Source organism: Solea solea, chromosome 2 (genome assembly GCF_958295425.1).
Source record: "Solea solea chromosome 2, fSolSol10.1, whole genome shotgun sequence".
NCBI classification, from domain to species: Eukaryota; Metazoa; Chordata; class Actinopteri; order Pleuronectiformes; family Soleidae; genus Solea; species Solea solea.
The window spans coordinates 2236893-2252077 of NC_081135.1; the positions used below are offsets into that span (position 1 = coordinate 2236893).

At 45.0% G+C, this 15185-nt stretch overlaps 1 protein-coding gene across 2 annotated transcripts in view; it reads left to right on the forward strand.

The window, feature by feature from the left end:
* LOC131455358 (histone demethylase UTY-like) overlaps positions 1-15185 on the forward strand; it is a 32400-nt gene that overhangs the window by 11954 nt on the left and 5261 nt on the right. Inside the window, exons 8-22 of one of the 2 annotated variants that reach the window (XM_058622936.1) lie at positions 1261-1295; positions 1869-1962; positions 3116-3242; positions 3981-4079; positions 4174-4393; positions 6624-6761; positions 9464-9595; positions 9691-9759; positions 9918-10025; positions 10882-11286; positions 11903-12774; positions 13301-13430; positions 14560-14665; positions 14774-14979; positions 15067-15128. In XM_058622936.1, the coding sequence (XP_058478919.1) occupies positions 1261-1295; positions 1869-1962; positions 3116-3242; positions 3981-4079; positions 4174-4393; positions 6624-6761; positions 9464-9595; positions 9691-9759; positions 9918-10025; positions 10882-11286; positions 11903-12774; positions 13301-13430; positions 14560-14665; positions 14774-14979; positions 15067-15128 (2803 nt within the window). The remainder of the gene's footprint in view (positions 1-1260; positions 1296-1868; positions 1963-3115; positions 3243-3980; positions 4080-4173; positions 4394-6623; positions 6762-9463; positions 9596-9690; positions 9760-9917; positions 10026-10881; positions 11287-11902; positions 12775-13300; positions 13431-14559; positions 14666-14773; positions 14980-15066; positions 15129-15185) is intronic. The other variant, XM_058622937.1, reaches the window with a different exon arrangement.

The window sequence follows — 15185 nt, forward strand, 5'->3', positions numbered from 1 at the left end:
ACAACTTACATTCATGGTTATTATATTATGTTAAGTTAGGATTCTCTTAATCCATTTTTAATAGTGTAATTCTAAGTTTGACAGTGTTTTTGTTGGTTTTTTTATTCTATGACTTTTTAATCTATTTTAGTCTGTTTTGCCCCAAGAGATGATGGACAAATAATATCAGATTTTATTGGCTGCTGTGTTGTGGTCCAGTCTTGAGTGAATCACAGACATGTTGTGACCAGTTTTTCCAGTGGAAGTGATCATATTAAAGTGTATTGATCACATGCTGCCTCTAGTAAAGCAGAGGCTGTTGTTTTTGGTATGATAGTGTTGATGTTTGCATTGTTGTCATCTTTTATTAAAGAAGAAGATTACAATACGCGATACATGGTCCATGATATTATACATGATGTCACAATATATTGTGATATATCACCAAATCCATGTTTTGACCCATCCCTAGTGACACGTGTGTCCCGGGACTCGCGTTATTATGGTTCAATCTGATAAAATCACTGGGATTATTCCATGGGCATTTCTGTGAGACGCTACTTTTGGCTTAGATTCGTCATTCCTCCTCTTGTGTTTGGCGTTTCTTTTCGTTGTATGAGGAATTTTATTTTCTATTTTAGTCGCCTTGGCTTTCATTTCTTCATCTCGTCTCTCATTGGAATAAAGAATGAAGTTTGTGCACAGTGCACGGTGTCCGGTACTACGGCGTTTGTGTCGTGTTGACGGGAAACTTTTTCAAAAAACCACGAGCGTTTCCGTGTGGATTTCAGCCTTAACGTGCATCTGCCGCCTCATCTCTCTCTCTCTCTGCTACCTGTTACTGTGGCGACAGCGATTTCCATTCCTGCCTCTCACTGTTTGCCTTTGACTCACTGTGTCCCCCCTCATCCCTGCTACCTCTAACACATACTCATACACACTTAGCGAGGGCAGCCCCCGTCTTTCTTCTCTCCCCTCTCTCTCTCTCCCTCTCTCTCTTCCTTCCCTTCCTCTCTCTCTCCCTCTCCATCTGCTGAGAGTCACTCAAGCAGCTTAGATCAGACACTGCAGCGCTCCAGACAAAGGAAGGTGCTACCAGGAGCACTGCTACCTATGTGCTGCTTCACACTCGCTGTGGACAGGCGACATTTTCATATTGATTTCCCAGCACAGGTTTACTTTTTTTTAAACACTGTAAAAAGACTGCATGGAGGACACGAGTGTTTCTTAAATGTTGCCTTTTCCTCTCACTAACATGTGTCCACTTCTTGTCTTTCACAGTTCAGTTCCACATTGCTCATTTGTATGAGATTCAGGTAAGTGCTCGCTCTTTTACTCAAACCTTTGCTGCAGTTTCATTTGCGAGGCATTTCCCTTTTTTGTTTTACTTGTGTCATTTGTAAAAGAGCACGAGTGCTGCCTGCTGATTGAGCGTCCAAACGCCGAGGCTGTAGTTCAGAACCCGGCTCTCGGCGTCTTAGTGCTGGGGATTGCCTTGGGTTTTTGTTTTTTTTATTGAAATACATTTGAACCAGGTGCTGACAAATTGAGAAGGGAGCAGGTTGCTTGCATGAGTGGGTGTTGTGCGGGAGGGGATAGGAGATTACTCTCAGCCCATCAGCAGGGTTGCCACGGAAACAAGAAAGTCTGTCTCCCCCCTCTTTTGTATGCTGGTGGTCTCCCTCTCTCTTTATTTTCGGTTTCAGTGGAGAGAGGTACAGTAGCTCTCAGCAGTGTGGGGAGCGCAGCGCAGCCACCACACTGCAGTTCAAGTCTGAGACGCATGACATCAGGATTATTTAGTTTTTGCTGCACAAAAGTATGAAATCCTGTCATAACTCTCCTCTCTCCCTCTCTCCCAAACCCACCTTGCTCCTCGTCACATACAGAAGAGATACCGCGCTGCCAAGGAGGCCTATGAGAGCCTCCTGCAGACGGAGGATCTTCCTGCACAGGTGAAGGCCACTACCCTGCAGCAGCTGGGTAAGTCGGTGCACATCGTCTGCAAACCAAAAAAACAAAATGCAAAATCAGCCTATATTTTACAGGGATTTTGTTTCCCCTGGTTATTTAGTTATGCAAAATTTAGATGTAATTCAACTTTAGATGGGAATTTTAAACTTAAACTGAAAGGAAAGCCCATTATACAGCCTTGGAAGTGCAGCAGACCATCTGAAGTAGTCCTGGTGGTCCCGTAGAGTAGTGGTCCCCAACCTCCGGGCCTGGGTCAATTGATACCGGGGCTGCACGGAAAGAATACATAACTTACATTATTTCCATTTTATTTATTATCTGATTCTGAACAGTGTTTTATTTTGGAAAATGAGTGGATTCTCTCCGCCACATCGGTCTATGACTCACTCTCGGTCACATGTCACCGTCGCAAGAAGCAGGTCAACCGCTGGAGATCGCAAATGACGGCGGCCTTAAAAGAATGTTTGAATATATTTTCATAAAGTTGCATACACAGTGGATTCAAGTTTATTATTATATTTAGAAAATACCAGTTTTTATTCCGCTCGTATCATTTTAGTTTGTTGTATTTCTCCGCCACATAAAATATTATCTGACATTAAACCGGTCCGTGGTGCAAAAAAAGGTTGGGGAACCACTGCCGTAGAGGGCAACTTGTGGCCAGGTGGAAAGGGAACCCCCCCCATTGCTTCTAGGAAGGTTTCTTAGGTCGCTAGCTTTGTAGTAGAGGATGGTTTGCAGAGAAGGAATTCCCCTATGGGGATTAATAAAAAAATACAAAATACTGCTTCCTACTCCTACAGATGTTTTGCTGTAAAAACGCTCCCTCGTGAGCAGGCAATCACGACACCAGATATGTCATGTTCTGCACCTTCGATAAACTTGAGTCTTCAAAACCCGTGTGGTGAATAGTAAGAGTAATAATCTATCATGTCATGTTCGTGCGTGTGAGGCAGGGAAATCAAAGGAACAGCGCTGTGTCACTTAATGTTTGTTCTAACGTGATCTATAGGAAAAGTGACAGCCCCTGTCGGTTTAAAGTACGTGACCATATTTCTAAAACAGAGAAATGTCCCTGGAGATAAAGCCTGACAGAGAGTGCAGTGCTTGTTTTTTGACATATAGACCCTGAGTAACGTGATGTTTTGGAATCTTTCTCCAGGCTGGATGCACCACACGGTGGAACAGCTCGGGGACAGAGGCACCAGGGACAGCTATGCCATCCAATGTCTGCAGAAATCTCTGGAGGCCGACCCCAACTCCGGACAGTCCTGGTACTTCCTTGGCAGGTACGTGAGGCCAATAATCCTACAACTGGGTCAAAGAGTGAAACGGGGGTCAATCGAGTTTTCTGACCTCGTCGCTCAGATTTGTATCAAGCCTGCCGTTGACTCGAGTACAGGATCGCGTTTCATGTAGCGGTTAGGTTTATCTTGACTCTGTGGGTTTGATACGAGAGCAAACTTCATTTATTGCACAATTTGCTGTGATAAAAAGATGTTTTAACCTGAGCGACTCGAGCAACAAATGTCCTTTTGCACAACTTCTCTGCTTTTTTTTGCGTTTTATCTCGCCACGCTTAAAAAATGCTAAATTGCAGCTTTTATTATTGGAAATTTCTGGAGCTTAAACAATTAAGTGATTATTAATCAATTACTAAATTAATCGACAACTATTTTGATAATGGATTAGTGGGTTTGGAGCTTTTTTTTCATGATTCAAACAAGATTTCCGATTGTTTAAGCTTCTTAAATGTGAGTATTTTCTTCATTTATTTGCTCTGCATAACAAAGAAATCATTAAAAGAGAATCATTTTGGTTTATGGACAAAACAAGAACATTTGAGAACGTCATCATTTCCAGGTTTGACAACCACGATCAACATTTTTTACGATTTTCTGGTATTTTATGGACCAAACGATTAATCGATTATAAAAATAATCGTTAGTTGCAGCTCTAGAAATCTTCTGTCGCAACTGTATTTCATTTTTGCGATGACAAAGCTTGACGGCCTGTGTTTCCTGCAGGTGCTACTCTAGTATTGGGAAGGTCCAGGACGCCTTCATCTCCTATCGGCAATCCATAGACAAATCAGAGGCCAGTGCAGATACCTGGTGCTCTATAGGGTAAGTAAGCGTCGCACAGATCTAATCCATCCCCTGCTTTCAATTCCTTTTTTTAATATCTCCTGTCCTGTTCCTCATCCTCGGTCGTCCTCAGCGTGCTGTACCAGCAGCAGAACCAGCCCATGGACGCGCTGCAGGCCTACATCTGCGCTGTGCAGCTGGACCACAGCCACGCCGCCGCCTGGATGGACCTGGGCACGCTGTACGAGTCGTGCAACCAGCCGCACGACGCCATCAAGTGCTACATCAACGCCACGCGCAGCAAGGGCTGCAGCAACGCCACCGCGCTCGCCCACCGCATCAAATGTCTGCAGGTGAGTGGAGGCTGCGATGACGCGCATGAGGCGCCGCTAACGTGGTTGCTGGGGTGTCGTAAAGTCGTGACGATGGCGCATGGGGCCACGGGGACGTTTCCTGTCAGGATTATCCTCATCGAAACAATTGCCATAGTTGCAGTTTTTTTTTTTTTTTTAAAGTGCTCAAATACGGAGGAAACTTTCTGGAAGGTCCTGGAAAAACTTATTAAATAAAACTCTAGGACTATGTTGGTGAGCAATGGTTTGCACTGTTTACATTGGATCTTATAAGTGGGAACTGGGAGTGACGTCACGACCCACGTTCCCCAGTTCTTCCACTTGAGAAGTAGTCTTTGTGAGCCATTGATGGCAATACCAGTTAACAACAATGCTCTATGCACACAAACGGCGTAGTTGCATGGCGACTCGGGCTGGGCGATGTGGCTTGAAAATTAAATCTCACACGAATATTGATATTTATGATTTTAATCCATTTGTTTTCTTCTTAAAAACAAACCATAAATGGTAAAAAATGGCATTTCACAAGCCTAGAATGGCAAACACAAGCCTAGAAAGTATTTAAATAAGACGCTAGGCCCTGGCATTTTCAGCAAGCTTTCTACAGGCTTCTAACAATATCTTAACTCTGGAACCTCATGCTACGCCACCACATCCGTGATATATTTCCAGCGGGTCTCGACTACCGAAGACTGTTTTTAGCGAGTGTTTGTGGGGCCGACGTTTCTCCCGCTCAGCTGCAGGCCACTGTTTGTGGAACAAACTCCTTTTTTGAGTTGCAACCGCTTCCAAACAAACCTTTTCAGTGGGCTGTGGTTTGTTTCGTGGTCTGACGCCAGAAAAATCCCAAACCACTTCCAAATTGACCGACGACACTGTTGTGCCTTTCAAGCTCTTCCCTGCTAGCTGCCATGCTTCTTGCTACCACGCTGTGTGCATGCATCCGTGAAGCAGGGAGGGAGGAGGGAGGGGGGAGGGTCAGCCCACTCTGAACCCCGGGAGACCAAGGCGAGCGACGGTGGTGGCAGTTGAAGAGGGAATCTGGATTAAAAATCAGTGTATCGCCCGGCCCTAATGCTGAAAACTAAACAGTTTGACAATGTGTGCGACTAATATTAAACAAATATTAATGACGTCATTGAAGTAGCAGTGTTTGTATGATGGCAGCCGTCTTAGAATCCCAAATTGGGCTTAGTTAGGTTGCTCTAAACGGCTTTTTAAAGTCAAGTCATCATGATGCATAATATCGTATATTTCCCCGTCAGTTGTCCATCAACATACAGCGTTTTTACAGGTGTAGCGCGACTGTAAAATGTGTTTTTTTACAACGAGCATAGATGTTAATATGAAGAAGAGACGCTCACAAAAACTGTCACACTTTTGAGGGTGTTTTTTTTTGTTTTTTTTGAACGTGTCCTAATGTTTTATTGAGAGAAGAAGAACATCTGTCTCCCTGCATTTTTTAACCTGACCTCACTTGAGTACTTTTCACAGCTGCTCCGTTCTCGGTCACACGAGCAAAGCATTAGAAAGAAAGCATAGCTGGGTTTATTTGTCACCGAGTTTCCTTGATCTGCTGTAACGGTGCGACACGAAACATCATGACGTGGTGTCATGAAAGTGGGGGGTTATTCCTGTGCAGCACCACCTTCATCACACTCTCCCGCCTCCTGCTGCTGTTTGCCAACATTCCTCTCGCTGCTGAGTCAGTAAATTAGAAACTGAACTAAAAAGGATTTCAGTAGGGTCCTGGTAGCATGAACTGTCCGTCATCTCCCAAGTATTGTTGCTTATTAAGCCTTTTACTGCCAGTAGTGAAGAATTCTCTTTAGTTTCAACGCCGACCAAGTGAGGTTCTAACATTCCCAACACGTCATGTGTTCATTTCCTCATCTCTCTTTTTGTCCAAGCGATTGTCATTTTTCCCTTCACTCACACATAATAACAATAATGATAATAATAATAATAATAACAATAATAATAATAATGGACGCTGCGATGTTTTTGTGTGGTAGAAAACTGGAGTTTACCGCTATGACCGCTGAACTCACTTGTGTTGTAACCTCTACCTATTTACCATTAATAATCATTTCCTTGTTTTGAGGTCATCATTTATTTAATTTTTGATTTTTTTTCTCTCTCTAAAGAAAGCCTTGTGTTTATATTATTATTTTTTATTTATTTATTTATTTATTTTTGTTTTTTTCCACGTCGTTTTCCATTCCCCTAGGCTCAGTTGAGTAACCCCCAGCTCAGTAGCCTACAGGGTAAAAGTAAAATGCTCCCTCTTATTGAGGAGGCATGGAGTCTGCCAATCCCAGCCGAGCTAACCTCCAGGCAGGGAGGCCTGAGCAGTGCACCGCAGCAGGTGAGAGACCAGATAGAGCAACTTACACGCTTCCCCCAACCCCTTCCCTCACCTCCCATCCCCGTGTCCCCTTCCTCTCGCCGAGGCTACATCCACATTACTCTGTTTTCATTATAAAAATGCATCGATTCCGCTGCGGATTCGCCCGCCGTCCACACTGTCCTGACCATGTCGGGCCCCGAGAATAAAGAAAAATTTGAAAGGGCTCGGGAGAAAAGTTAAGACGGGAAGAACGGAGAACCTCAACTGCACATTCAGCTTTATTTACACGTGGTTGTTGGGCCTCGTAACACAAATACTTGCTCCTTCTTTTCAGTTTTGTTTCTTGTTAGTAGAATCTGACCGTAAGAAAGAAAAGTACCTGCTTATACACACACCCAGTGATCCTGAAGCTTGTGACTACTGCTTTTTTGTTTTGTTATGCCACAGCTTTTTGTCTCGTTTTCAGCCTCGAGTGATCCGTTAGTTGTTGGGTCCACAAAATGTCAGAAGATGTAGATGTGTCTTCCCTAAACTTCAAAATAATGAGGTTTTGATAATTTCTTTGTTACATGGAGCAAAGAAACGGGGAAATATTCACATTTAAGATCGGAGAGCTTGTTTTAATCGTTTAAAAAAACAGATAGATTCATGTATAATGTAAAGTCAGAAGAACAAACCAGCGCTGCTTTGCTGCTCAATGATTCAGGATCTTCATGTGGACATTGGAGGTGGACACAAATCAGACTGACCTACTTTTTTGTCATCTTTTTGTAGCAAAGGATGCACAAAAGTGGATATTTGAGTGGTTTTCAGCTTCTTACATGTTAATATTTTCTGGTTTCCTGGCTCCATACAACAAAGAAATCAATTTTCTGACATTTTATGCACCAAATAAAAGAATGGACAGATTAATTGAATAAGGAAAGAATTGTTGGTAGCGAGCCCAGTCCAGGATGAGCCCAGAAACACGGGCGCATCACTCCTATCTTCCTAATGCTCGTCTGGACACAGATGGTTTTTATCTGAAAATGTACTAGTATGGATGTAGCCTGAGTGCACACTCGGACACACAGGCTGTCGCACATTCATAATTTGTAGTATACACACAGTCAGACACATAGACACTCACACACGCACACACTGACGGGTAACACTTGAGCTCAGCTCTACCATCCAGGCTGTACGATGTCTAAAGAAGCCGACAAACAAACAAACAAACAACACGTAAAACAAAAAAACACGGCTTCACTTCACCGTCTCTTTCAATTGGCTCCTCTCACATTTCCATCCCCGGCAGCTTTATGGCATCCGTTTTGAATGAGGCGTCCACTCAGGTGTTACCCGCCCACCAACCCACCCACTCCTTCACCTCTCTGCCCCACCTCCCCTCCCCCTCCACAGTGCCGTCGTCACTCGGCTTCACCCATCACGCTCGGCTCAAGTGGGGAAAAAAAAAAAAGAAAACTCAAAACAATGAAGAGAAAATGATTGTTTCCCACCCTCCGCTCAATTTCTCTTTGTATTAATCCTGTTTTTAATCTGCACTTCACTGGCAAATCATGGTTTAGGAGGCAAACCTGTTGAGCCGCAGTATCTGCTTTCATTTAGACGGGAATAAATTACCGTTTGGGACGAGATTAAAGTCTCTAATTCTGAGTCAAGTGGCTGTGAGGTTTGGCCTTTTGTTGGCCTTTGACCCCGTGTGATTGGTGAGGTCGTGGCGTCTTCCTCCTCCGCCTCCCTCTCTCTCCCCCCCTCCCCTCTCTTCAGTAGTTGACCTTAGATGCCCCACAGCTGCTCACAAAGCCCCTGCGACGCCCCCTAGTGTCCCATTATCACATCACTCACTCATGCTCATCCTACAGTAGATGCAAGTGGTCCTGTTGTGTCAGTGTGTGTGTGTGTGTGTGTGAGTGTGAGAGATCGTTGTCGTATTATTGACTTGAACGTGTTGATTTAGCAGCTTTGACCTGGTGAGTGTGAATGAATGTGGATCACAGATGGATGGATGGGTCAGATGTGACTTAATGTCTGATGTGAAATTACAGATTACACATGTGTTTGTCTGCGTCACATAAATGTGTTTATTTTGCGTCTATAAAGAAGAGAAAATACGACACTTTTTTTGTTTTTTTTTTGGTGAAAATCAGTCACATCTGACCTCGTAGGCTCCTGACGACAAGTAGCCGTAAACAAATTCCCTTTCTGCTCTACCTGGACGCGTAAAACACCGGCTTGTTTTTGAGGAGGAGTTGTTGGTTCAGTGGCTGTTGGTAAATTTCCACCACGTTTCCTCTGAACAGGAGAAAAGCCCTCGGGGCTGCAGTTGCCCTATGAAGCAACACCGTCAGATAAACAGGAATCTTTTTTTGCTCCGCATTTCCTGCTTGTCTCTTTTGTTAAATTGCCAACACAGAATGACAGTGTCGCCCTCCTTTTCTCTCTTTCTCCATCCCCTGCTTCTCTTTGCACTCTGACCTCTTCCTCTTGCCGTACCTTCTCCTCTCCCTTTTGCTGCTTCATGCATCTTGATATTTGAACACGCTCCCTGCATCTTATTTTTGGTGTCCCCCCCCACACACACACACACACACACCTCACTTCCTTTCCTTTTGGCTCCATCCCATCTCCTTCTGTTTTCTTTTATGTTTTCTCTATGTTCTCCTTTTGTTTCCCCTCTGCCTGCGCCCTCTCCCTCCATTCCCTCCCCTCCCCTGCAGGCTTGTAAGCCCAATCACAGTGCAGAAGGCGGGGGCTCGGGTCAGTCTCTGCCCCCTCACCTGGGCACGCTGGGCCAAGCAGATGACCAGTCCTGTCCAGCCAAGAGGAGAAGAGCCTCCAGCCCTGCCAAGGTAAATTAGACTGTGAACACATAGTTTACCTGCTAAAGTCTGCCACCTTAATTTCACCTTTTACAGCTTAAAACCTATTTTTCCTCATTCCTCAGGGTGATTTATGGGCCAGTAATCCAGGACAACCAGTTCCCAGCTGGTACCTCTCCCCACAGAAAATACAGGTTTGAAAACTCTTCAGTTTCCTCCATTTAATGGATTTTTCTTGGTTGTTTTTACTTTCAATTTATTATATAATTACTTTACTTTAAACTTAAATACCTTGTCGACACCCAGAAGGCTTTTTTCCTGCATTTACATGTATTTATCATCTCATCCTTAGGTGCTGGAACAGTTGCGAAGTAACCGTGCCGGCCTGAAGCCCCCACAGCTGCAGATGCTGGAGCAGCTGGAGTCTCAGCTCGCCATGATGCAGCAGCACCAGCACCAGGTAACCATATATATACATAAATTAAAGAAAATGGCAAATGAAGACTATTTACAACTGTACCGGCGCCAGTGTCGTTTTTTTTTTTTTTTTTGTTGCCATAAATTCACAGACGTCACCTGCTACCAGGCTTTACTGTTGCACAATACTACACTGGTGTCTTTATTGTCTAACATCGGGAACATCATTTACAAAGTTGACGCTTTGTTCTATTTTGGAAGCGCTGAAACGTGTGATTGAGAGCGTTAAGTCCTCAGGAAAACATTTGAAGCTCATTTTCTCACAGACTTTGTGTTTATTTGCATCCAGTGGCATCACCACTTTGGTCCTTAGCTGCTACTTTCATTGTTCTTCCTCGGCTTGTCTGTTTAAACCACAAGTCTACTTCCATTTTTACGATTATTTTCCTAATCCATTAATCTGTCAACTATTATTTTTTTTGATTAATCGAGTAATTGTTTAGTCCAGAAAATGTTGATCAGTATTTTTCAAACCTCAAAATAATGTCTTGTTTTGTCCACAAACCAAATTCATTCTGTTTTAATTATTTCTTTATTTGGAGTAAATAAACCAGAAATTAGTCACATTTTAAAAGTTGTAAACTTAATCATGGAAAACGACCCTCAAAGTGATCGATTTTCAAAATAGTTGACGATTAATTTAGTAATCGATTAATATTTGATCAATCTCTTAATAGTTTTAACACTTTTTTTTGTCTATCTTATCTCTCACTCCACTCATTTAAAAATGTATAATTGGTACATTTTCTGATTGAGATCCACTCACTTTAGATTGAACTTAAAGCTCTAGTAAAATAAAGTTAATAGTATATAATATCACACCGTCTTTTCCTTCACAGATGAGACAGAATGCCTCAGGAGGTCAGGTGCGTCCTTCTCTCCCCAACGGCCCCACCTCCAACTCCCTCCCCTCCCCCAACCCCAGCCTCCACCTCAACCGGCCCCTTCTGGGAGCTCACCGGCCGCTGTGCCCGTCGCAGCCACTGGCCAACGGGCCCGTGGGCCCAGCTGCGACACACGGACCCTCGGACTCCCTCCCCGTGGGCGACAGTAGTAAGAGTAGTACTAACAGTAGTAGTAGTAGTAATAATCAGCCGGGGCCCGCGGACACAGGACCCAACGGAGACGTGCCTTACCTGCAACCTGCCGGCAGCGGCGACGCAGCACTGCTACCTCACACCTGCACAAGCACGCAAACACAGGACGCCGCGCCGCACCAGGCCCTGCACCTAAACTCCTCTCAGGTGATTCACAGACCGCTGATCTTTGACGATAAATGATGTTGATGACGAGTTAGTCTCAGCTGTGGATGTAATTGTCTTATCTCTCTGACCTACTTGGCTGCTTTTGTTGAAAATCAGTCAAGTGGTTCCATGAAGCGAGCGGTGAAATCTCTCCCACGAGAATGTATCTCCTCAAACTTCAACACTGAGGCATGATGTGTTCATTATACATGTAAAGGTCGCTCATAAATCATATTTTACACTCTTGTTTGTCAAGTTTGATCTTTTAGGATTGTTATAAAGCGAATATCTGCCAAAATATTGTTAATATGGTAACTCGAACCCAATTCTCAGTGGTTGAACCCTTTTAATCCCAGGTTTAATCTAGATTTAGACATTTTTTTTATGAATTTTTATATCCTTTTATATTTTATTTAGTTTTTAGGAAACCTTACTTTTACGACTTATTAGCAACTGAAAATCATTCACTTGACGATTCACTGATGTTTTTTCCTCTCCCTCACACTTTTGTGGCGTTACACTGTGACTCAGGTGTTTTAGTTTTATTGTAAGAGAGGCTTTAATGAGCCGTTTTACTGCCACACTTGACACTTGTTCTCTCCCTCTCGTTCTTCAGAGAGTGTCTGTTCCACATGCGGCGGCCTCCAGCAGTGAGGGGGCACCCTCCCACTCACAGATCCCCAACTCCACTGCCCCCGTGCCCCCCAACAATCAGGTTGGACATTCCACAAACGCCCCATCGCCACGGCAGCAGCCACACAACCACCTCCTGTCCCCTCCCTCCCTCCCCCACTCCTCTACCTCAGGTGGAGCAGCACCTGGTGCGTCCGCTACCAAAGATAGCAACACCGCGGCGACGGCAGCGGCGGTGTCCCTCGGGAACGGAGGCTCCGAGGGCAAGGCGCCATCGCCGCTACCGTCGGCGGAGTGCAAAGCGACACAGGTGGACAGCATAGCCAATCACGTTCACACGGGTGACGGTGGCAAGGCGGCGGAAGGCGGCGAGAAGCCGAGCCTTAGCGCAGACAATCCGAGACTATCTGCCCTGCTGGCAGGGGGGGAGGGCACCGGCGAGGGGAAGGGCCCATCAGAAGGGACTGTATCCATGGCAACCGCCACGCCCGAGTCCCACAAGAAAGTCAACAACATCCACCCGGCCGTCCTGCCCTCCACCCCCCACGCGCAGGTCAGCTCGGCCGCCTCCTCGCCCATCTCCGCCATATCCACCGCCACGCCCTCGCCCAAATCCTCAGAACACACGCAGACGGGCGTCCACAGTCCCGCCACCACGACCGCCGCACCGGCCGTGAACGGGAACGGCAAGGCGGGCATCTCCGAGGACTCCCAGAGCCCGATGAAGGCCGAGCCACCCACCACCACCACCACCACCACCGGTCTTAAAGCCACGCCGCCACACAGCTCTTCGTCGTCGTCGTCGTCGTCGGTGTCCATCTACCCCAGCTCCACTGATGTGCTGAAGGCGTGCAGGTGAGGCCGCGCACGCCACATTTAATCCACCGATTATGCTGCTCCGTGTGAAGTTATTGCATTTTTTTTTACAAACGTAAATTCTCTATTTGGCTTTCTAACGTCCTGCGGGAGCAGAGATCTGCACTAATTAACACTTAAATTCTACAAATGTTGGCAGAAAGAATGTTTTTTAAAAATAATAATAATGATAATTAACATTTCTCCCATGTTTTCTAAAATGGCACAGATGAGCGGTGGAGGACAGGAGGCATTTGATGTTGTGTGTTTTTTATTTTTTGAAGATGTCTCCTCCTAGTGGAGCATCTGAGCCACTGCACAACCAGAGGACAATGTTATGTAACTGTAAACAACACTGAAGGCGACTGGACAGCCTTGTTGCTATGCAGATATTAATCACTCGGATGGTTTCCTCCACTCGTTCTTTTTCGTCCCGTTTGGTATTTGGTTGCATGTGTTGCTGACATGTCGATGACGTGTGAAATTGAACTGATAAAGAGAGGGAAACGCCGTCATGTGTTTGCAGAAACCTGGGGAAGAACGGCCTCTCCAACAGCAGCATCCTCCTCGACAAGTGCCCCCCTCCGCGGCTGCCCCCTCCTCCCACACCAGCTCTGCCCAAAGACAAGCTCAACCCACCCACACCCAGCATCTACGTGAGTATTCCTCCGTCTCCCGTGTCGTCCGGGCGACGGCCACGTGCTTTGTTTTCATCTGATAACGGAACAGACGAAACCAATCTGTGTCCAGATGAGCAAACACGTGGTTAACATGTGTTCATCGATCATTGTTTCTTTATAGAGTCGTTTAAAACCTGCAAAGTTCTCACATAAAAAGTGTAAAAACATTACAATTAAATCTTGACCGCTCGGGTAAACTGGTCATTTTGCAAAGACTGGAAGGAAGTTGATTCGCTCCTCTGCAGTCGTTTGCAGGGTTCCCACAGGGTCCTTGAAATCCTTGAAAGTTGTAAAGTTTTTGGAAAGCTCCCCAATTAGACGTGTGTCATTGAAAGTGCTTGAATGTTGTGCAAGATATTTATTTAATAGCGTTCACGTGTGCAGATTGAGCCTAGACACAGTGAGAGGTGTCAGTTTTATGTAAGCATGCTGGTCGATATCATTATGAGCAGATCTTTTCCCTCCGTCTGGTTTTAATCTTTAACTTCACTCCTCGATGCTCCGAAAACCCACACATTGGTGTTTTTAATGTTTTGATGTAATATTAAACTGAAGCTGACTAAAAAGTGGAGACAATATTGGTCAGAAACGATTTACTTTTCAGGCTTTTACCCAAAACATGTTGAGCCCAGTTGACAAGTAAGAACGGGGATTTCTGTCAATACGGTGAAATTAGAAGTAATTGTTTAATTAAACTGAGCTTTTCCTTTACTGCTCATGAGAAGCAGTCAGGAAGTGAATATAAATAAATGTAGCTGCGTTATCATCTCCGTTTCACTCTGTCTTGTGAATACAATATGATTATTTTCTGGACTAATCGAGTGCTTGTTGGTGAAATGTTGAATTATATTGATCTGTGTTTACCAAACCTGGAAATGATTTATTTTTGACTTATGTGTTATGTTATGGAGCAAAGAAACCAGAATATATTCACATTAAAGAAGCTTTTTTTAATCATTGAAAAGACACTGAATTTGGTTGAAGTTACAATCAGAATCAATTTTCCTGCCTATTTTAGTTCTTAGGATTTTTGGTGTGAAACTGTCAGTGGAGCGACTGTGATTGTCATGTTTGGATCAATAAAAGCTGAACTTGCTGTTTTCAGCTGGAGAACAAGCGAGACGCCTTCTTCCCTCCACTGCACCAGTTCTGCACAAACCCCACCAACCCCGTCACGGTCATCAGAGGACTGGCCGGAGCGCTCAAACTGGGTAAACACTCGCTCTTTTTAACTCCTCATTCTGCACTGGAAAGGTTCACACAGTAAACTAATCTCATCATCTCAATCCCAATCCCAAACCCCCCCCCCCCCCCCGCAGACCTGGGTCTGTTCTCCACAAAGACGCTGGTGGAGGCCAACCCGGAGCACCTGGTGGAGGTGTGGACTCAGCTCTCGCAGCCCGCCGACGAGAACTGGGACCCGTCCGGCTCCAAGAAGATGTGGCGCTGCGAGAGCGCCCGCGCCCACACCACCATCGCCAAATACGCCCAGTATCAGGCCGCTTCCTTTCAGGAATCCCTGCGGGTCAGTGGAAATCTGCGGGAAGGAATGTTTTTCTCTGAAGAATATATATGTTACTGTACTGACATGTATCCTGCTTTTGTTTTTCAGGAGGAGAACGAGAAAAAGGCACTAAAGGAGCCTTCAGACACAGAGCCAGCATCAGCAGAGAGGTACGCTACTATCTTCTGACTGACGAGAGTGGATTTGAAGTGGCTTAAAAACTAATT